Source organism: the organism of the source record quoted next, unplaced genomic scaffold (genome assembly GCF_019419815.1).
Source record: "Pyrus x bretschneideri cultivar Hongxiangsu unplaced genomic scaffold, Pyrus_bretschneideri_v1 Contig15, whole genome shotgun sequence".
Taxonomy (NCBI): Eukaryota; Viridiplantae; Streptophyta; class Magnoliopsida; order Rosales; family Rosaceae; genus Pyrus; species Pyrus x bretschneideri.
The window spans coordinates 4,583,035-4,605,323 of record NW_025999446.1 but is presented as its reverse complement, the minus strand read 5'-3'; the positions used below and the strand labels follow the sequence as shown (position 1 = coordinate 4,605,323).

General features: G+C 38.4%; 1 protein-coding gene and 1 pseudogene across 4 annotated transcripts; both read right to left on the bottom strand.

The window, feature by feature from the left end:
- Positions 1-284: 284 nt before the first annotated feature.
- On the bottom strand, positions 285-17,382 carry LOC103965996 (protein TIC236, chloroplastic). Of its 4 annotated transcripts, XM_048580417.1 has the most exons (26): positions 17,204-17,382; positions 15,074-16,693; positions 14,967-14,992; positions 14,669-14,876; positions 14,140-14,338; positions 13,949-14,008; positions 13,587-13,691; positions 9,617-9,757; positions 9,395-9,457; positions 8,465-8,695; positions 8,272-8,355; positions 7,824-7,981; positions 7,107-7,635; positions 6,337-6,507; positions 6,166-6,225; positions 5,446-5,568; positions 4,540-4,815; positions 4,337-4,402; positions 4,031-4,162; positions 2,812-3,633; positions 2,399-2,679; positions 1,822-2,075; positions 1,432-1,664; positions 1,117-1,308; positions 756-1,028; positions 285-587 (listed from the first exon to the last, which is right to left on the bottom strand). In XM_048580417.1, exons 2-26 carry the CDS (start codon positions 16,579-16,581, stop codon positions 441-443), a joined length of 6,342 nt encoding a protein of 2,113 aa, XP_048436374.1. In that variant the 5' UTR covers positions 16,582-16,693; positions 17,204-17,382; the 3' UTR covers positions 285-440. The 4 variants fall into 4 exon arrangements, with proteins under 4 accessions (XP_048436374.1, XP_009377383.2, XP_048436373.1 ...); XM_009379108.3 differs by having other exon boundaries at positions 14,967-16,693; XM_048580416.1 differs by having other exon boundaries at positions 14,669-14,992.
- A 1,137-nt stretch (positions 17,383-18,519) lies between these two features.
- Positions 18,520-22,069, bottom strand: LOC103965995 (annotated as a pseudogene).
- Between the last annotated feature and the right edge of the window lie 220 nt (positions 22,070-22,289).

Below are 22,289 nucleotides of genomic sequence, written 5' to 3'. Positions count from 1 at the left end.
AAGTATTTCCGGCGCATTAAGTCACATTTTAACTGTTAACCAAACAAAAATCGCAGTTTGTAATGTTTTTGTTTGGATAAGGAAATGTTACTTGAACAACAAAACATGTAGAAGCTTGGGTTTAATTGGAGCGTACATAAATGGATTGAATGTCCAATAATTATTAGAGTTTGGTGAAGGAACAATTCCAGTCGTATAAGAAATTGTGAGGCCTACTGTAAAGTGTAACCTTTAATTTTAAATGGATGGAGTTGAAATCAGACCTATTTGGAGAGTGTTGGAAATGCCATTACAACTTTATGATTTTCTTTCATTGATAAAATATGGAAGTATTTACAAAGTGAAACACGTACAACTTACAAAGGAGCTCATTCAATATTTGAGCAAAGAATAATGATACACCAAAAAGATAAGAGCATAACGTAAGACGAAGAAAAAACCTAGTCCTGCGAGGTGGCAGAATATTCGAAAAGGAGGCGCTTCGACGGAGCAGACTGCAGGAGAACCCTCAAGCGGCTCGTAAGCTGGTAGATCAACGTCCATTGCATTGCCATCTCTGAGTCTTTCATTTGCCTAACAATCGAGGCCTGGTGAGAAAAAAAATCTTAAATGATGATTAACGTACTTTGAACGCAAAGAAGTTCACAATATCTGGAAAGTTTCTACGATTTGCATCAATGAAAGACCTTAAGGTGTCCATCAAATTTGAGAAGCAACAGAATTGAAAGTGGGTTAAAGAGTTTCGTTAAGATTACCTGAAGACGTTTCCCGAGTTGGACTTCAACTTCTGTACCAAAGGAAATATTACTGGCCAGGGATTTGAGAGGATCCACTGTAGGATCAACAGAAAGCAAACTAGGGATCTGCGGTGCATACACTAGCCTCCACCTTGCCTGCCCAAACTCACCCTTCCCTTCTATTCTTGGCATTAGTTTTTCCAGTGTTGTAGTGGCAAGCTTTTGGAATGCAAGCTGCCCATCGTTTTCCAATATGGACTCCGCCAGTTGACTTTCAAAGACTCTAGCAGCCTGTGCACACGGAAAAAATGCATCAGACGAAAGTGCCTGCAAGTATGGGAAGTGAAAATTGACTTCCGCCAATATTGAAAGATAGTACCTCGGTCGGTGAGAGGGCATCCTGTTCCACAGAGCGAGTGGATGTCACCACCAGTTTGTCCTGCCAATTGCTGGCTCGACTTTGAATCCTGAATTGCCACTCCGAACCTACCAGAACTAAATCTAGCATAGGATCTAGTCCAATTTCAGGCTCGAATTTTGCAATATTCAGATGCTCTTGCTTGAGCCTCACCTGCAATTGGGAAGTTCATAAGACTAGCACAAGCCAAAAAACAGAGGAACCAATAAGATTGAACTCCCCACGAGAAGAAAAGATACTGTGGACTTCAAGAATATAAGAAATAAATTGACTCACCTGAGTTGCCACAAGATTCACGTCACCATTCTCAAAAGTTAAGACTCCTCTAGGTTGTATCAATTTGGGATGAGCCGGGCCATTTAACTCAAGCTCTCCACTGACTGCGAAATTGAGAATTAAAGGATAAACTACCCTCAATTCTGGTCCTAGAGCAAGCTTTAAATCACTAAGCTGAATATCTACGTTCGGTTTAATGTTCACTTGCTCCATCTCCTTTTCAGCTGGTTCAACTGCCAATCCAGAAAGTAGAAGGTTAGATTCAGTAGAATTTGAGGTTTTCAGACATCAACTTTACCAACTGTACATACAAAAAATGTTTGGTCTGATTCCGAGTATAACGGTCATAAGGTCACACAACAAATAAGACTAAAAGGCGGTGATGTTTACCTGAGGGTTGAGAGAATTTTGTCCTTGAAGCAGCAGGTTGGGAACTGAAAAACCGTGAAACATACCTCGAGGCAACTGCTCGATCGACACCAGTAGCTAGAAGCCTAGACTCATTTGACACCAATCTATTAGAAGTAGCCCCACTACCCTTATCATGTGGTAGATATGCTTCACCATGGCTCAATTTAATATTTCCAGAGATGTTTGGTTGCAATATAGAACCAGTTATCTGCATCTGAGTGTCAACCTGGGCACTGCAATTTTACTCAACACATGAGTTTTCTTTGGGCGGCAAATAAAAGGAATATGCAGCTAAGACTACTAAAAAAATAACCCCAGGGAAAGAAAACACTTCCAGAGAAAGGTTATCTCATTTCTTCTTTCTTCCGTTGTTCTTACTTTCTTGTTTTACATTATTGGATTTGTACCACAAATAAGGACCGATAGAAAATTCAAAAGTAGCATCACCAAAAGCAAGAAATTCAAAGATTCTAACAAGCATATGAATCCAAAAGTTAACCTAGTTTATGATGCCAATGAACTTGGAGTTTTATTTATGATGAATTATTATAAGTACCTCAGAATATTCTTTGCCCGCACTTCCAAAACTTCACATTTCAAGTCAATTTTATCTCCAAGGGATGCTTCACTTGTTCTAAGGGGCAGGTTTCCTTTCACGAATAGTTTTCCCCTTCTGCTTACCCTACTCTCCAATGAAGTGATGCACAACCTATTCGATTTCACATGAACTGTGCCACCAAAGTTTGACAGTGGTTTCCAGAGAACTGGTGATGATATAGATGCCCTGTGGAATGATGCATACCCATCCAGCACCGGTTGTTCAACTGTGCCTCTGACCTATTTATACACAATCGTTAAAATTTTAAACACGGCCTTAAACCGAAACATAACAGAGAAATTTTTAGGGAAAAAGAAACAAAGTTTAACGAATCATAGACAATAAAAAAACTCCACGTTCACTTGTCCCACCTGAAGCATGACGTCAGCATTGCCCTGAAGCCATTTAGCATAAGGCGATAAAGCAGTTAACAGCATCATGCCCCCATCTTTAACATCAGCATCTATTCTGACTTCCCCTACATCCAGTAGGTTCCAGTTTAAACCTTTGAGGCTTTCTGCTAATCGAGTATCCCAACCTTCTTCATTTCGCTCTCTTGAAAGTTTCTTTTCACTGGCATCATCTACAGATGCCCTACCTCTTTCTTTCACCCAGCCTTCCCAACTTGCTCGACCTCTATCTTTCTCTAAATCTTCTTCCTCTAACATGTTATTCTGAACAAAAGTAACAGGAACACTTCCTTGAATGTGAACATGCCCAATTTGGATGATTGGCTCAAATTTTGCGTTGAACAGAAAACGACTGGTTGAAGTTAGAGAAGCAACAACTTCAGCTCGTCCAAGATCGATCCCCCCAATGGCACCATCCAGAAGCCTTACTTGCACATCACATTCTGGTTTTGCAAGATTCCCTCTGAGATCGCCTTCCATGTGCAATATACCCCTAATTGGTGCTAAAAACTTCCTTAAAGATTGAACCACATCAGTAGCAGAAGATTCAATCACCTGAATCACCGTCGGAACTAGACTAACAGGAAAATTTAGAACAGCAAAGTGAAGATTCGTTTTAGGCCCTAACAAAGTCCCATCTGCATGAATTGTAGCATTATCTTTCTGAATAAACATCTTTTCCAGGCGCAAACCATCATCATTGCTGTATGCACCAACTGCCAGAACTCGCTGAGTTTTGTAGGTACCCCACTCCCAATCCTCCCCATGAAAATCAAATTCTGCCTGACAAAAAGATACAATGATAAAACCAATTAGTAGAGGACAAAGCCTACATGCCATGAACCAAAAGAGTAACCATGGTAGCTACGTATTGCAGGTTAAACACAATACGTAGCCACCATATTTCCTAAGTTAGACTAGCAAAAACAAGAAAAAGTTTATGCTTAGCTTTTACTTCAACTGTAGACAGAACTAGGATTATCAAGAACCAATGTTCAAGTGGTCACCAACTTGTTATGCGAGAGCACAGGAAAACCTCATTCTATTACTATTATTTGTCTACCAACATCCAATTGTCCAAAAAATGATTATACATATTTTACAATTTAGATATTGATAAATGAATTCTCAACATGCAAAGATGTTTGATATTTGAACCGTGAAGGAATTGGAAAGATACCATGGTATCCCCATTGCCACCACCACTAGCATCAAGAGAGCCATGCCATCTACCTCTAAGCTCTGTTAAACCTGGAAGATTTAAGTCTTCTAGAATAACTTCATTTGATGGAGTATAATGTCCCCGTATAACCTGAAATAATGGATAACCAACAGTCAAAAATACATAATGTCCCCCGCTTATCTCATTACGAAAAACAGAAAAAAAACTATATCAAGGCATCAAATCCCAAAGTCATGTCCACCAGCATCAAGTAATATAGCTTCAAAAGGGAAATTGACATATGGTGTTTCATCCAAAAAGTACCTCGAGTAGTTCTTTAAGACTTTCAGTATATAATCCCACAGACTGCAAACTCTGAATAAAGAGATCCTGCATGCAAATTTCACACAAAAAAGTAGAGTATGAGTTTTTCATTAAACTGCTTGTCAATTGATGTTTTTGGCTCTACTGAAAAGTCGATAATTACTATATGTACTTATTTCCAACTTATTTCAATGGAATACAACCTTTGACCTAGAATGAACAGCAGGATCTGTACTTCGAGAAACAAGTCTGGCTAGGGGAAGCATCTCAGCAACCTCAGCTCTGGGAACTTCCAGTCTCATTCTCCACCTTCCCATAGAAGATATGACACTTCCCAGATGCCCAGCCATTGCCCTTTCCAACAAGCCACCCTTTTCCTTTCCAGCAGGGTTGCGGTCTCGTGAGCCTGGCAACACATATTCACCCTGAAGCTCATAACGGCTATTGCTTTGCTCCAGGACCGTTTTCTCAACAGTGATCTGTATAATAGTTTATTAACAAGTACCAATGTTAGGCATGTCATGCAAAAAAATTTAGTTTGATTCTTGTGAATAAGAAAGTAACACCACATCGAGCCCTAAAATAAGTGAAGAAAAAGTTTATTGTTTTTTAATGTGTTGATACAAATTCATCCCAAAAGATTTTGGCCAAGCTCCATAAGGTAAGGCATCTTTCACTATTGTAAATCTAAACTAAAGGATTGAAACAAGAAGCTTGAACCTCCTGGTGTTTAGTTGATATATCAGAGTTGAATATATCTAAAGAATCTGTGGGCATTTATGGGATATTAACTAATGCAAAGGCTGCATGAGAAGCAAGAACAGTTCGACTAAGCTAGAGGAAGACACAGATAACCATCAAGTAGGGAAAGCTTGAGAAAAGTATGCATCACGATCGTGGCATGAAATCAGCAACCCTTGTGACAAAAAGAAGATAAATCATAATAATAGCAGAAGCCGCATTTACAACAGAAGATAAATCATAATAATAGCAGAAGCCACATTTACAACAGAAAATATGTGAGGGGAAAGAAGACAATGTTCTCAATAAAAATCTCAGCAATGAATCGACAAGGGCAGATGAAAAGTACAAAAGCCAGAAGTACTCACAACATCTCCACTCCATCGAGCAGCGACATCAAGGGCTTCACCTAGCACTCCACTGAATTTCGGTCGAAGTACAGATAGCAGTCCATGACCTCTTCGTTTCTGAAAATTAAGTTGAATTTCGGCCTGAAACCAAATAACCAGCTAAACATTTTAGAACTGAAAAGCAACTGACTTGAAACAACTTCTATCAACTTATGAAGCTTCAACTAAATTATGATTTTTCTTCAAAAATTGAAAAAAATAAACAAAATTATGATTTCCCTCAACACCACAACCTAGTTAAAATGAACAAATAGATAGAAAAAATTAAAAAAGAAAGAGAAAATAATCAGTGGCATTATTATCCAGAATGCCTAAGGAAAAAGATGTGGAAAGAGTCATTTCAGGGTTTATTTTACCTACTTTTCTCTTCTGCCTACGAGAATTTCCTTGAACCGATGATTAAAGATAATGTGGTAAACAAGATACTTAAATTACATCCCAAGTTTCTTAAGAAAAAATTTGGCCTTATAACAATAGAAATAAACATATATGCCCGTTCTTCCTTTTATTTTTTAAGGCTTTGTTAGGATAAACATATATGTAATCAAACATTTGTGCAAGTCTCTGAACCATTCTTGACAGCCATCTCATAATGGTCGACTGTGCACTCATGATGAGTAAGGAAGGAGAAGATATGGGAACAGAAAACATTTAAATCTAGAATGCTTGCTCGCTTGCCTTCTGTATTGTTCCACGAAGTGAGGCCAACTCCAACTCATCCAGTGGTAACTGACGTATCTATAACCAATGCCAAGACAAAAAAAGAAGAGTACACAATTTGTTATGAATAAGCTCAATTAACAAGAATTAAAATAGTAAGCAAAGAATATTCTACAGAAATACATGTACCTCCAAACTAGCAGAATGAAATGGCTGGAAGCAAATGTTTGCTTTTAGTTGCCCTTTTTGAAGCAAAAAAGATAACAACTGTCCACTTGGGGAATTATCTTCATTATTAGGCTTCAACGGCCCAACAAACTCCACTACAAGACTTTCATCTGGCCTACCAGTGGCATCCAACTGCCAGAAAAATGTTGTATTTCAGAAGAAACTATAAGAAACAAGATTAGAAAATAATAGGGCATCAACATAGTTGATCAATGCACCAAGTCTAACTCTTCCTTTAGCCATATCTGATTACATAGGTGTAGGTCTCAATAACGACAGCATAGATCTTAAAATCCCTAACTGAATCAATTATCATGATTTCCATTTCCCAAAGCGTAGGAATGCGAAAATATGCACGAGAAACATGTGTCCAAATGCTTGACTCAGGCATGGGCATGCCAAAGGCAATCTAATCAATTTCAAACTAGAGAAATTGGCCCTCCAAATCTTTAGCATGCCATTTAAGAATAAAGTTACTCACAAACATGTATCTTTTGCTCAAGTTACAAAGAACTTCCATGATAAGAAGGAATATAATTATAAAGCTTAGAACCAGTTATGCTCTACAATGCAAAATGTCATGAATCCAAAACCAATAATAAAAATATGACGAGCCAACATGTTAATTTCAAAAATTAGATTGGCAAAATTGAGGACAAGACCAGCTTAATATCGTCAACGCAATTCCAAGATAAACTAGATGTGAAAGGCATTAAGGTTATTTTCATTACCTTGATATACTCAGGTGACAAGCTCAATGATCCAGCCAACTGAGGCGCCAACATCAACTGATTCAATCTAAGACCAGAAATCGAAACCTCTCCAACAAGACTGTCTGTCTTTTCTTTATATGTCATTGCCACAGGGAGCTTATTTCTATCTAGACCAAAATCTTGTCCATTTTCAAAACTGCAAGGCTTTACAACCTTGCCTTGAAACTTGATCTTGCCAGTTGCTTTTAAATGCATTGGTTTCGGAGAATCGAAGGTATAAGGAGATACCACGTTAAAAAACTCAAAACTACGCATACGCAAATCCAAGTCAATTCCCTCAACAACAAATGGCATGGCACTCTTTCCATAACCATCTTTTCTGTGCAAGCAGATTTTGTCAGTGTAAGATGTTTGAACTTTCGATAACAAATCAAAAGCAGCAGATGAGGAATTAACAGTAATGGAATCGTGTGAAATTATGATATCTCCTCTAGCATCGCTGAAGGACCCTTCAGCATTTGGAGCTGTCCATTTAATGTCAAACCTCCTACATTAAGAAAAAATAATATAAAATATAAATCAGGAAAATATGTGAGTGAACCTGAAGAACGATTAACCTTGAATGCAGATTATCATCAGCATAATTTGATAACAACCACAACAAAATGCAGATGAAGCAAATAAGCAGCATGAATAGTTATTGATCAACAGTTAAGAGGGACATGTGAATCTTACGGTCTCAAAAGTGAACCAGAAAGTTTTGTCTCTCCATTTAAAACCCCTAATTTGAGTGGCATTAGTTGAAGATACCCAGGTACATATCGATGCAGAATTTTATCAAAACACATACTTCCAGAGAAATTCACATCCATTGATGTATCATCAACTTCACCCTGTGTGTAACATCATAAAATTAATTTTCATATAGAAATGTTAGAGTGCTGAGTGCTACATCATCACAAAGATTTATATTTAACAAGAAAGCTAAAGTAGCATTATAGGTTGAAGATAGTTTTAAGAAAAAATTCCCCTTAGAAATAGAAACAAAATGGTAATACGCATGCTCTAGTTACCAAATAATCACCTCAGTGAGAAAGAGAGACCTAGCTTGCTGGTATAACGACTCAGTAATATGAATCGAGAAAAACTGGCCACAATTTTCAACAAAAACAAAAGTGCATACCTCTGGGCAAATCCATGCATTCCCTGCCCCTCGAATTTCACCGCCATCTACAAGACTAGCTCTTATTCCATACAAATCAGCAACCTATAGAAAATACGGTATAAGCTTACAAGGGTATAGATACAGTGGCATGAGATGAAGAATCATCACACAATTTTGGGCATACACATTTAGTTGCTTCTCAAAAACTTACACAGCTATCAGTGTTAAAAGTGAAATTAGCCGATACACATGAAAATGGTACACGATCAAATGCTGCTACTGCACCAGCTTCTTTACTTTTCAAAACTGCTTCAGATGCAGAGGACGGAGGAAAATCAGTAACTGAATGAGATATCCTTCTAGAGACCATTCCACTTCCCACAAATATAGGTGCATCCAGTGGACCTTGACAGTTAAACACAGCAGTCACTGAACCAGCCAGCTACATGGGGAAAATTCAAAGAGATGTGTCAATATGACGTATATAACCTTTCCCATTATCACTGCATTCTTTCTTGTGTGAAGTAAGAAACTAATGCACCCAACATTATTACATGGAATTTGGAAAAATAATAGTAGGGAGTGACATGTACAAATGGCTAATAAAAGTATTTGAGAGAATTCATTAAAAATGTAATCAAACTTTAAAATAAAGGAATATATGTATATAAGCACCTAAGATTTTAAGATGCAGATAATATGATTTGTATCAAATTACTAACCGAAATCTGCACTTCATTGGCCAGTGTATGAGACTCATACAGAGTCTTTTAAAAGAATTCTATTTCATTTAACTATGATTAACCTAAGGCTGTCGTGCTATTTTCAATAAATGTTTTACAACCCATAATTATCACATGCGAGCAGGCACTCTCGCATATAATGTGTTGATATAGGTTCAAAGGAAAGTGCCAGTTTCATATCCATGTCAAAGTGTAGCACTTCCGTCTATGTTTGGACCTTCCCTTCTAAATGAGAAGTCATAGGTTCTACCGTCTACACATGGTGGGACCAGGGAGAAGCTAGCATCTACACTACAGCTTAGTATTTCCATTTTATCACACAGGAAAAAAGAAAAAGACAGGTACATGCGAACAGACGATCAGATGCAACACACACAACATACACAACACACACATACCGGAAACAAGAGAGGTTTCATCTTGAAAGTTCTCATCAGGGAATTTACTTCCACGCAAGAAACCTGGAGATAGAAAAATTGGTATGAAAAGATTTCTAACTGGATGCAGTATTATTAAGAAAACAAAAAGGAAACCAAATAAGACATTTTGTGCTGCCAGTTCAAGCTCAAATTAACTGCCTGTTACCAAACTCAATCCAAGATGCATCTTCAAGAATATACCTGACACATAAGATGAAACTCTCCTTCCTCAGGATGAATGCCAAAATCACCAGAAGCTTCCAAGGGAACATCACCAAACCAGCCACTTGCATTGTGTAAGAATATCCGTTGGCCACGGAAACATAAGCTGGCTGAAATATCCTGCATAAAAGAAACGCATGGATTTTAAGAAAAGTCCATGGGGTACTTGGAGCTCACATAAGATTTGGCGCAAAACCGAGCATAGTGGCATTCTAGGATTCAATAGCTGACCCATGGGATAAAGCTTAAACCCCACCCCACAACAAACCATCTCCAACCAATGGGCTAAAATAAGCCACGGCGAGAAAATATATCTCTGGGCTAGATTCCCCCCAAGATTTAAGCACGGCTTAAATTATTCTAGACCCACCAAACTGTCGTATTTCATACATTATTTTTATTTTTACTTATAATCTAATGGCTATGATCATATGAGATCAAATCTAATGGCAAAAAAAGATTTGATGGCCCAAAATTAAATCTAACGTCTAAATAATTTAAGAAAATAATTTAAATCAAATTTAACTTAAAACTTTATAAATACCTATGTATTTGTATGATTTTTAATTACTTATCAGAATTTAAATATTTTTAAATTAAAATTTTCATAAAAATAAATTAGGATAATTTACATAAATTTTATTTTTTTAAAATTTCTGAAAAAAAAGTTAGGCTAAAATCATTATTTAATAGTATCGGGCTAAAATTTTAAGCCATAAGACCATCTCCAATTGTGACGATCTGTCCCAATTTAATATATATTTTATTCCCGAGTATTTTAAGTGACAATATTGCCCTTGTTGGCTTAGCGACGTGGATGTACATATGCAGTTCTAAATTAATTTCCTCACTATTGTAATTAGATTGTACTCGACGTCACGAGTGCGCTGACGCGAGTTAGAGCCGAATCAGAGTCATAACAAGGAAGTTACGAACGTATAGAGCGTAAACAGGCCAAAATAAGAAACCAATCACCATAATTCCTATTTCCTATTTCCTTGGACCCAATTAGGTATTTGGGCTATTATCTCATCTGGACCGATTAAAATTAATCCTCTCTCTCCCTCTCTCACGGCAGCCCAATCAGGGCTTACTATTTTCTTCTTCTTCCCATCAGGAGGACACACACACACACGTACACACTTTCTCCCCTCTTCTCGAGCCTTCTTTCTCTTTCTTTTCTCTGCACCGTGACACCCACATACACCATCATCATCAAACTCACACAGATCGAGTCTTTGGAAACAACCATCATCCTCCTCTCGACCTCACGAACTCAACCATACCCTTAGCTCATCGAACGGACGACAGGAACTTGAGAAACCAAAAGCTCCTGCGAGAATAAAGTTTGCTCCGACGCCATCCCGGCAAGGTTTCGCGATTTTAAGGCTTGGGAAGGTGTTCACCCAACTTTCCTAACCCTTTGAAGTAGTTTTGGAGTGACGTGGACGTTGGTATAGATGAGTTCAAGAGTTGCAAAGTTGGCCGGATTTTCCAAGGAATTTTCCGATCGTTTTCTATTGGATTTTGAACTTCTATTAGGTACGAATGTGTTCTACTCTTCAAGACCTATAAATTTCATGGATTTTGGTTGAGAAATGACAAAGTTATAAGCTTTAGAAAATTTTCCAAAAACTAGCGAGTGCAGACGGCGGAGTGACCGGAGAAGAAGGGGAATATTCCGTTAACTTTAACGGAATATTCTAACGACGTCAAGAACCGTCAATTACATTTAACAGAATATTCCTAACAGCGTCAGTCACACAGACAGCACGTGTATGCACATAGCCGGCGTGTGTGGTTGTGCCTGCACATGGCCGGCGCGTGAGGATGCATCCGGTGTCCAAAAAAATTTCTAAAAATATCTGTGTGTTCGTACTGTCGAGTAGATCACGTTGGTATATTCAAACACCCCATTTGAGCAAGATATGAGAAGTTATTCCTAAGTTTTGTATATGTGGTTTATAATTAACGTAAAATTAGTTATTTCGCATATAGGTGAGACGTACCCTGAGGACGAGCGTGGACAAGCGAGATTAGGGGGCTACGATCCTGCTACTTATCAGTGAGTGGGCATTTGCCATGTCGTAAATGAGTAGCATTTTAAGTATTGCATTGATATGAAATGAGAATTATATTGTTTGATGCTACGAAGGCTTAGGTAAGCTTCAGGTGAGTATATGGTCATGGTATTGGTGTTATGCATAGATGCATATAGAATGCTCATCATCGCTACACCTCGTTATCAGTGCTCCCGCCCCGGGCCAAGGCATAGCCTTCACATGACTGTTCACCTCCCGCACGGCACGCTCACCTTGGATCCAAGTCTGGTGCCAGCCTGTCGTACAAACCACAATAGGTGGTTCCAACTCATAGGTGACCCACGATTTATTGCATAGCCTTCACGTGATCATAGCACTGAGCGTACATATTTATACCCAGCTTGTCGTACAGGTCACATTAGGTGACTCCAACTCGTGTGCTAGCCTAGATTGATGAGCTATAAGTCCAGTCGTACAAGTCACGATAGGTGACTCTGGCTGGCATGTTACTTTATGTTGATTTCACACCTGGCTTACATATTTTAGTGTTGAAACATTATGACATGGCATATCTCGGTTTTCACTACCTTGAGTATTGGTTTTCATATCTATATAGTATTATGTTCTAGGAACTATACGGGTTTTACGGAGAGGGATTACTATGTTTAGAAAAGATAAATGTGTTTTCAAATGCTTTGTTTTTGCCCACTCACCCTTCTGTTTTGCGCCCCTCCAGGTTCTAGGTAGCCGTTCATATTTGTGGCTCACGAGGACTTCCAGGTGGTTCTGATGATCTTCTAAATAAGTGTAGAGATCTTCTCCTTATTTTGTGTAATTAGTACTTTGTCTACTCGACTGCACTTGTGATACCTATGCTCTGAAACGTTTGTAGCCTGACTTGGTCACTTCCACACACTTCGTATTATCTCTAGTATAGATAAGTTTTAGTTGGTTTTAATTTATTCACATTTTCTTATTATCATATTCACTTCTATTGCACACTTGGCTACGTCACCCTCACGTGACGGCCAGCACGCCATGACTCCGGTCAGGGTATGTCACCAACCCTTCTGGCCTAAAATTTTAGCCCCAGATTATTAAAGAATGAATTTAGACTAATTTTTTTCTTAAAGTAACTTTTTTAAAAGAAAAAATTATGTAGACTATCCTAATTTAATTTTATGAACATTTTAACCTAAAAATATTTAGATTCTGACAAATGCTAAAAAATCACTAACCGACACCATAAAACTCATTAAAAACTATGAAAAAATATGAAACACATAAAAGATTTTTTTTTAATTACTTTAGCCGTTAGATTTAAATTTATCAAATTAAATCTTAACCGTTGGATTCAATGAATTTATAAATATAAAACTAAATAAATGGTGGGCCAGCCCCACTAATCCTGGGCTTGTTTCAAGTTTTAGGTCCAATTTTAAACTTGGGTTGGGTAGGCTTTATCATTGTTGTTGTTGTTGTTCAAGAAACACATGGCACAGGACAATAACAACTTTTTAGATTTCAAGGACACCATGACAGACAATGCGCATGAGGGATGGTTTCAAGTTTCAACCATAAACCTATTGCATGTTTTGAGAACCATAGAGCTATAACGTTTTGCATATTATGTGCTGTTAGAAACAGTAACATGCAAGACGACAAGTATGATTATAAAAGACCAAAGCCCTAGTAAATCAAGTGCAAAATGCTTTACAACACACTCCATTAAATTGATAACTATTTGGACAGATTCAGTTTTTCATGATATATTGGAACCGGAAGTAGTTCCTTTTTTTAGGCGATCTACCAAGTCTATTTGCAGGGAGAAGGAACATCTACCGCAAAAAGCATATTGTATCCATATAGGTTCAACAAAAGAAACAAAAACGTATAACGGGACATACAGAAAATGATGAAGGCGCGCCGATTGTTTGAAAAGCCAACCCTGTCACATCAAGCTGTCCATGAAGATTAGGAAATGTTTCTCCACTTGACATGCACAAGTGAACCTGAAATAGTGAAAGTACATATATATCTCAAAACAAACAAAATAAAATCTCACAATGAACTTTTATTTCTCCTACGTAATGTCAAATGAAAAAATACAGTTGAAATGTGACATCCCGTGATTTCAGATGCACAGAATTTTATATAACCTTAGAAAACAGAAACAATATAACCCATTCAGAGGCATAAACTGGAGATGTGCCACCATAAAATTTTATAATAGAAAACAATAAAGTACACATTTAAGTTCGAGAAGCACCTCACCAGTGGCTCTTCCTCTGGACCAAATTATTGGAATTTCTAAGATCCTTTCAAAAAGCTGCAGAAGAAGAGACAACCAGCACACAAGACACGTGAACCAACTTTGTGGCCTCAGATTGGAAATACAAAGGTGTTTGTGTTTGTAATCTTAATTATGTGTCATATTTTATTTTGTAGTGTTTCCCTTACCGGAACAAACAAGTTGGCAACTTTTAAGTTGGCATGCCATTTCTGTTCAACAATGTCAACAAAAACATCTGTAGACAACCAGCCGCCATCTTCAGATATGTTATCAGACCTCCACACCTTACAGTTTCCACTAACTTGTACGTGAACTTGGCCATAGTGATTTTGAAACTTCACATGTCCATCGACATTCTCCATCTCTCTATAAACATTTTATAAAAATCATAAATGCTCAACTTAATGCAAAATTTATCTTGTTATAAACTTTTTCTTGCACAAGACAATGCATTACCATTATTCACAGAAAAGTGGAAACATCTTAAAAGATAAGTGATTCTAATTCGTATAGTTAGACCTCTATCTGATATGTCAAAATCCCAACACCAACAAGGTTTTCTAGATAAAACTCAGCACAATGGTCAAAGGAAAGCTAGCATCTACAACAAAGTAAATCATATTATGACAAGTCAGCAAGAGAATTATGTTACTACAAAGAGTAAAACAAGAAAATGTATAACAGAAGTGTCTCTACCGAGGTTCCCTGTCGCCATATGCAAGTAGCATCAATGTTCCTCCTTTGAAATGAACAGAATCTAGTGTAACTGGAAGCATCCTCTCAATGCCTTCAGACTGCCCAACACCAACCCCGTCGACAAGTTCTGCAACAATATCTTCAACTCTGGGGCCCACACTAGACGTCAGCTTTTGAATGGGTCCAGAGAGAAAGGCTAATGGCTTTCCTGCAAATGAGGGAAAACCTAATTTCAGGCTTAGGGGCCAGATAGGAACTTGATTGTATGTTGCAAAATTTGAAGTCTGCAGCGTCTGACCTCTTTGCCTCTCTGATATCTCAGTATGCTTATTTACAACATCGACTCCAAAATCCTCATCGTTTACATTACCACTTATGGTTTTAGTTCCTGCAACATTTTCAGTAAATGGGAAAATTTTACTGGACGTCCCATCTCCATTAGACCTATCGAAAGTCATAGGAAGCGGATCATCCATGAAATTAGAACTATTTAAATGACTGTTGACATTCTCATTTTCTTTAAGAGGATAGTCTGCTGAATCTCCATAATGATTTCCGTTGTGGTTGTCTTCTCTTACAGTTTTTTCACCAATACTTGTGATGGAAGCATCAGCATTAGTATCAACCACATTGTTCAACAAATAGGTGTCAAGGTTCATCACATCATAACCTCCGGATGACTGTAAAGGCTCGTCAGACTTCCGATGAGATAGATCCTGAAAATATGCAAGTGCCCTTGCTGCACTGTACCCAAGAATTCTTCTTTTGGCAGTAACACCGGATGCAGAGATATCACTCCCATAACCCTTCCTTTTAAATTTGTGCTTTTTAGGCCCCTTTATCACTCTGGACCAAAATTTAAGCCCTGACCCAGGAATTTTGACACCCAACGATTTCTCCAAATCTGCATGCTTTATTTCATAATCAACGCCTGTGTCCATGCAATGATCCCTCCAGTGCATCTTTTCATCCATGCATGGAAATGACTCAGAACTTGTTAAATCTACTGAATGGCTATCACCTTCCTTTGAGTCATTGCCATTTGAAGGACTGGAACCCTTGTCAGAAACAATGTAACCCATCTCTGCAGCTTTTTTTGCCGCTTCATCTCTTTCTCTTTCCCAGCAAGCAGCCGCTTCTTCTCTAGAAAGCCTTCGGATTTTGGTTCGATGATCAATTCCTTCTTCGTTAGATAAGTGCCTCTGTAGACCACCTTCAATTGAGGGTATCCCTAACCAAGTATAATCCTTCTTTTGTGCAACCAAGACTGTCGGATGCGACAAAACTGCATCAATCACAATCCTTCCCCTCCTAAGACTTGCAAAAGGATGAAGCCGAAGTTTCATAGATGGGACCTCACCGCAAGAAAATTCCTCATTATGAGGCCCAATTGAACAAGAGTCCAGTGTGATGCTCAAAGGCGATAACCTCCGAACCTTACCAAAAACAACTTCGCGCTCAACATATTCACTGAGTACTGAACAAACAGAAGGCAAAAGCTTGGCTTCAATAAAATCCTTGGTTTTGGATTGCCCGTACCATACCAATAAGCACACCCCAGATATGACGGCCAAAAGTACAGAGCACCTAATTAAAAGTAACCCCTCTTCCAACAGAGGAGACAGAGACCTCACCAGAGCCTTGCTTCGAGAAAAGGGCTCTTTAACACATTGCACCTTCATCCCATTTTTTAACTCGAAGGTTCGCCTTAATAATTCCACATTTTTTCCCCAAAAATGTGAAACTTTAATTGCTTGAGAAATCCAATAGTTCTGATTTTCACATACACACCTACGAGCAGCCCTTTTTCCCGTACGCCCTCTGTCCCAATAAATGAAATTTCCATTGTTTCTACCAATTAAAGAGCCGTGAAGTGAAACCCCAATAAATGGGCAGAGGAGTTTACTGCTCATTATCTTCCCTTAAGCAACAACATCCAATTGCAAGTCATTGGCCAGGGACCAAGAAGCAGCTCTTAGTCCCCTAACAAATCAGAAAATCACGATGCGAGTAGACATTTGAACCCTACGGGAACAGATGTTGATATTGAATCAATAATCCACACCAAACCCAGAACAATCATCAAATGGATATAAGTAAAAGATACAATAACGGACGAAGCACCAATGGACAATTCAGTTGTTCTCAGAGCAATACTAAGACATGGCACACAAGATTTTCCTACTAAACAATCTGTCAATCACAGTTATAAATCATTATTCAACAAAACATACATACTGTATCAATTTCCTTCTCGAACACCCGAAAAGCTCCTCAAAATTGCGAATTTTACTCCGATTAATTCGCTAATTGAAAAAAAAAAAAAAAAGAGCCCTAAAACTGCTTGTCACCCTGACTCAGAGGAGCAGCAGAGAGGCAATAGCCTAGAGGTAAAAGAGCTAATCTGAATCCAAACTTGTTGTTTCTCTGCTGGTTTCGAACCCGAAAACACACAATTATTCATAAGACTCCAATACTTTCGATACAATTTTCATTTTTCGGAAACAAAACGTGCTAGTTTGAAGAAATTAGAACCTGGAGTGCCGAAATGGAGCATTTCACAGGTACTGCTTGCTTCTGCGGGATTCAATCTTGAGAGAGAGAGAGAGAGAGAGAGAGAGAGAGAGAGAGAGAGGGGAGAGAATGAGAAGGTTTGCTCGAATCGCCGGTTTGTTTGTGTTTACTTCTGCTTGCTGCTACTTCTACATGGTGAACGAGTGACGACAACTTGGGAGGAAAAGGGTGTTTTTTTTTTTTTTGTGCGACGGAAATGCCACGTGGACCACCGGAAATGTCAGAAATGACCTTATATGGCGATAGCGTACCAGCCTGAGCAAGAACAATGTGGATCAATCAAGACTCCCTCCCGTTCAAGTCTCATCTCATCCATTTGTTTACCAATCAATGATCCTTTTTTAAAAGGAAATTGTTATTAGCATTTCAAAATTTTCATTCTACACTTTAAACTTTCTATATTAGAAAAGAAAAATATAATTGTGAGAAGTGTATAATATGATTTTTGGAGTGTTAATAACACTTCTCCTTTAAAAAGAAGGGTGATAATTGGAATACACCATGTCGTTACTTAAATTGAAAATTAAAAAGCAATTTTAACTTATAAGTGCTTTTACCATAAGCATTTCGATAGATGTATAATGAGCTCATAATGTAGAAGCAATTATGGCAATTGCATCTTTACCTATCGCTCGTGATTTACTGCATGTCGTTCAAATTACTTATAATAGATTCATTGCCATATATCATTACAATCAATAATGCATTATTAGGTTGGGACGCTACGATGACAATGTAATGTAAGCCTTTTCAATAGTACATTGGTATATCTTATTAAACGATCTCCAAAACGTCCAGTTTTGTCCTTCGGCTCACACAGAGAAGAAATGCAATAATTTCTGATTGTGTCCGTCCGTTCATAGAATTTCATACACAAGTTTGTAACAGCAACACAACACGGAGGAACAACTACAGTACATACAGGTACCGTTTGGTACGTGGGACAGGACGAAACAGAGTGGGACAAGACGTTCCATCCCACGTTTGGTGCGCCTAAAACGGATGAAACGAGCTGTTCCACGGGACGAGTTTTGGGTGAACTTTCGTTCCACCTCACCCCCCTGGAACAACTCGTTCCACATCTGTGGAACACAAAATTATAACCTCTCCGTCTCCTTCTTCTTCCTCCTTGTTTCCATCCGAGGGCATCTTTGCTCCCGCTCTGTTCCGTTCCGTTCCGTCCTGTCCCGTCCCATCTCGTTCCGTTCCGTCCCGTCTGCATACCAAACGATACCACATGTATCAAGTTAAAACTGACTCTCTCCAAGAAAGGAATATCCAATGAGCAAAACTGGCAAATTCCATACGTCCCCATGACAACCGAGCAACAAAAAATGATCGACAACAGCCAAATGTGAAAACGTCCTACTAGTCCACCGCGCAATAAAAATTTTAACCCAGAGTCGCCAAACCCACTCTTTATTTCGCTCATATGAACAAAGAGAAATTACACGTTCATATATAATGATGCTGACCGGAATTTGGGCTTTTTACTGCACAGGTTGCTGGTTGTAATGGTTCTTCTCTTTCTTCTTAGCTGCAGCAAGTCGTGCTCTCCTAGTAGCTACCTCTTGAGCAGTAGCTTTTGCTACAGCATCCAACTCTTTACTAAATTTCTTCTTCTTCACTAATACAACCTTCTTTAATCGCTCCTTCATGTCAATATTTGATGCATCCTCCTCCGTCTGTTTGGCTTCAGTAACTTCACTCAGTTCATTAGTGGCCTCTAAGTGTTTGGTTGATCCTGTGATTCTTTGACCTCCTTGGAAGCTTTATCTTTCTTTTTCTTCTTCTTGGCACACTTGGACTCTGCGGGCTAATTTTCCTTCTTTTCTCCATTTCCATTTGGCGCATTATCCTTTTCTTGTGCAACACCTGCAAATGCAACATAACGACGGTTGTTGGCTAGATGATACTGAATAAGAGATGGCACCAAAGAAACCTTATCCAAATACTTTAAAATAGAGGTTCTCAATAAATGAACAAATAAAACCAAGACTTCAACTTCTGCAATAATTATGAACATAAAACATATACAAGGACTTGACTTTCAAACGTAAGTATGTCATTTGATTCTAAGCTTACTTTGCAATTGATATGAGCGGTGAAAGATACAGTGAACAAGAATACCAAGTTAAATGGAGTATTATGCGCATACATGAATGTGTAAAGTGTATATAGAAATTTTAACTATCTCCTTCGCATCTATGTTATGTCCAAACTGGAATTTCAATTCATGATTGACATGATGGAATGACTAAGATTTAGCTTTTATCCTCTCTTTACACAGAATCTTAGATGCTGAAAATAAATAGAGCAAACATAACAAAAAGCACTAAAGGAGAAAAACTGAAGAGCAAGCAATCACAGATCACTATAGCAGAATTTATCTGAAATAATTGTTCACAATTACCTCGTGAATCATCTTGAATATCACTCCCCTTTGGGGCGACTGCAAAATCAGCCAGAGAGAGCCTCAAGTTCTGCAAGTTCCTTTTTCTTTCTTTCCTTTTTGGAAAATTGCCTTTCTACCTCTTTAGGTGGTGCAGGAACATCAGCAGGCTTCTTCACTGCTGGCTCCAGTTTTACTGGCACCTTCAGTGCATGATCGTGCTTTTCCTCTGCATCATCATCACCGTTATCAAGAATATCTTCTTCACTCTGACTTTCCTGTAATAAAAAATCAACAATCGGTTATAATAACTCCATTCAGGTCGTTGCCTATAATGCCGTGACAAATGCATAACCATATAAAGCTATATATGTTGGCAATTGTAATTGGAAAATTTTCGGCCTTGCATTCCAACTCTTTTGCCATTTTCCTAATTTGAATCAGCCATAATTATACACTGCAACACTTTTTTCAGACACAATGTATCCTCATTCCAATGATACCTAATCACGTTTTCACCTGACACCAAATTCTACCTTCGCTTCTGCATTCATTACAGCCACTAGTTTGTCATCCATTGGAAATCAACACTTGGATCAAATAATGAATCATCCAATATGCCTCCATGAACTTCATCCTTGAACAATTAAGGACCCAAACTAACTCAGATGATTCCTTCAACCATCAAACAACGTTCGCCTTCCCCTCACAAAGTTACCATAATAGCATCTTTATAGCTCATAGGGTAAGATTAAACGCCAACTAGAGTATCTATATTCATCAATTCAATTCCTTCTATAAAAAAAACCTTCAAGAAAACAAATCAAATACAAACCAATAAAACCAATTGAATTTCAGTTCTGACCTCTACATTTGGCTTCATCTTAATCTGTTGCGGCTCCAACAATCCAGAAGGGGCCTGAGGTGAAGCCATAGTGGCTTAATAATCATCGTCATCTTCATCGTCCACATCGGCCCACGATTTCACAACCAAATGAGCCGGCGCCCATAACATTTGCGGCTCCGGCGCCTTGGGCTGCACCGCCTTGGACGACCCTTTACTCTTGCGATCCTTATCGGACTTCTTCTTCTTCGCAAAGTCTCGAGCGCCACGAACACCTTCGCGTTGTTGATGACGAGCGAGCCCTCGTCCCTCCTGTTTCCACCGCCAGCCATTCTCTCGAGAAATCATGCAAGGAAAATCTAATCAGCTGAAATCTTTTACAACGCAAAGGTCGAGACATCGACAGCCATTCGCTCTTTTTTATTGACGAGCGAGCTCTCGTCCCTCAAGTTTCAATCGACGATAACAAATTTACAAACGCTCAGGAAAATCTAATCAGCTGAAATCTTTTACAATTAGGGCTTCGAGCTTTCGTTGTGCGAAATCCAAATAATCTCATTATAAAAAATTAAAAATTACGAAAATTATCAGAGTTCGATGGATGACCGTTACAATTTACAATGACAAATTACCAATCGCATCACCAGTAACAATAAAAACCCAAGTGTGTGAAACGCTAAAAAATATAAAGTGATCTCCTATTAGTACTGTCTGCTTAGAACACTACCAACTGAATTCCACATCAAAGGAAGATACTGGAGACAGAGTAAAACCTGATGGCGACCTCCCCTTGCTGAGAAACCAAGGTCGCAAGTTGGCTAAAAATATTGCTTAGCTCATGAATAGTGGACTCACCATTTCGCAAAGCTTCAGCTCTGCTTTGCATGTAACTGTCTTGAACTAGGACCAGCTCCTATCGTTGCTGTTGCTGGTGCTGCCGGAACAATGGCCGACTCTCCCTATCCATTTGCTTTCTGTAGATTCAGAAACCAATAAATGTGTAACTACGATATAAGCTCAAATTTTATATCTCAACTAACACATCTCGATTGTTTTGCGCCTCCATATTAAGTTATAGACCACACGACCGAAACAGACACAATTTGAATTCTTCAAAAAACCCTAAAATTTGAATTCTACAACAGCATAACCACCTGAAAGTTGAAACCGCATAAACCTACTCCAATACTCAAACGCCTACTCCATTAGAAAATCCACATCACATAAATTTCAACTTTATTAATTTGCCTAATTGATGCGAAATTTGATTGAAAAACCTTCTTAAAACCCCAATTTTTTTCCCTTCACCAACTTTCCGAGCATCCAAATGGTAAAAAAGACAACTTAGCACGAAATTGGGAAATTACCTCCATGGGTGTGACATCTGAAACCCTAGACTCGCGGAATAGAGGTTTTTGTGAGCATAGTGAGGAACAACTGAATCGGAATTGAAGCTCGCGGGAGTGATAAAACGCTGCGTCTGGATCGAGATCGCGTGAATGGCTGGATCTAATTGGAATATTGGAAAGTTTTAATCTTTTGCCAGAACAAAGAATGGTGTCGTGGAGTTGTGACACGGTAATGTTTGTAGATGAAGAAAATTTTGTCATACGGGGGTATTTTTGCACAATGGTCCCTCAGTTTCTGTATTTTGCACCTGAGTCCAAGATATTTCTATATTTCCAACTGATATCTAAGGACCAAAGAGAAAAAAAGATTTTCATCTCAGTTCACCATCTCTCTGCAACTATATCAATTCCTTCAAATAAATATTTTCTTCATTTTCTGTTCTTTAGTTTAATTATATATAA

What these genes read in the sequence shown, in the direction of transcription:
- LOC103965996 (XM_009379107.3), bottom strand. Translation starts at nt 16,581, where the DNA reads ATGAGCAGTAAACTCCTCTGCCCATTTATTGGGGTTTCACTTCACGGC. An exon ending in AGTTTCATCTTATGTGTCAG is followed by an intron (nt 9,458 to 9,616) that starts GTATATTCTTGA and finishes TTCTATCTCCAG; the next exon opens with GTTTCTTGCGTGGAAGTAAA. An exon ending in TTCGTGGAACAATACAGAAG is followed by an intron (nt 5,569 to 6,165) that starts GCAAGCGAGCAA and finishes ATTTGGTTTCAG; the next exon opens with GCCGAAATTCAACTTAATTT.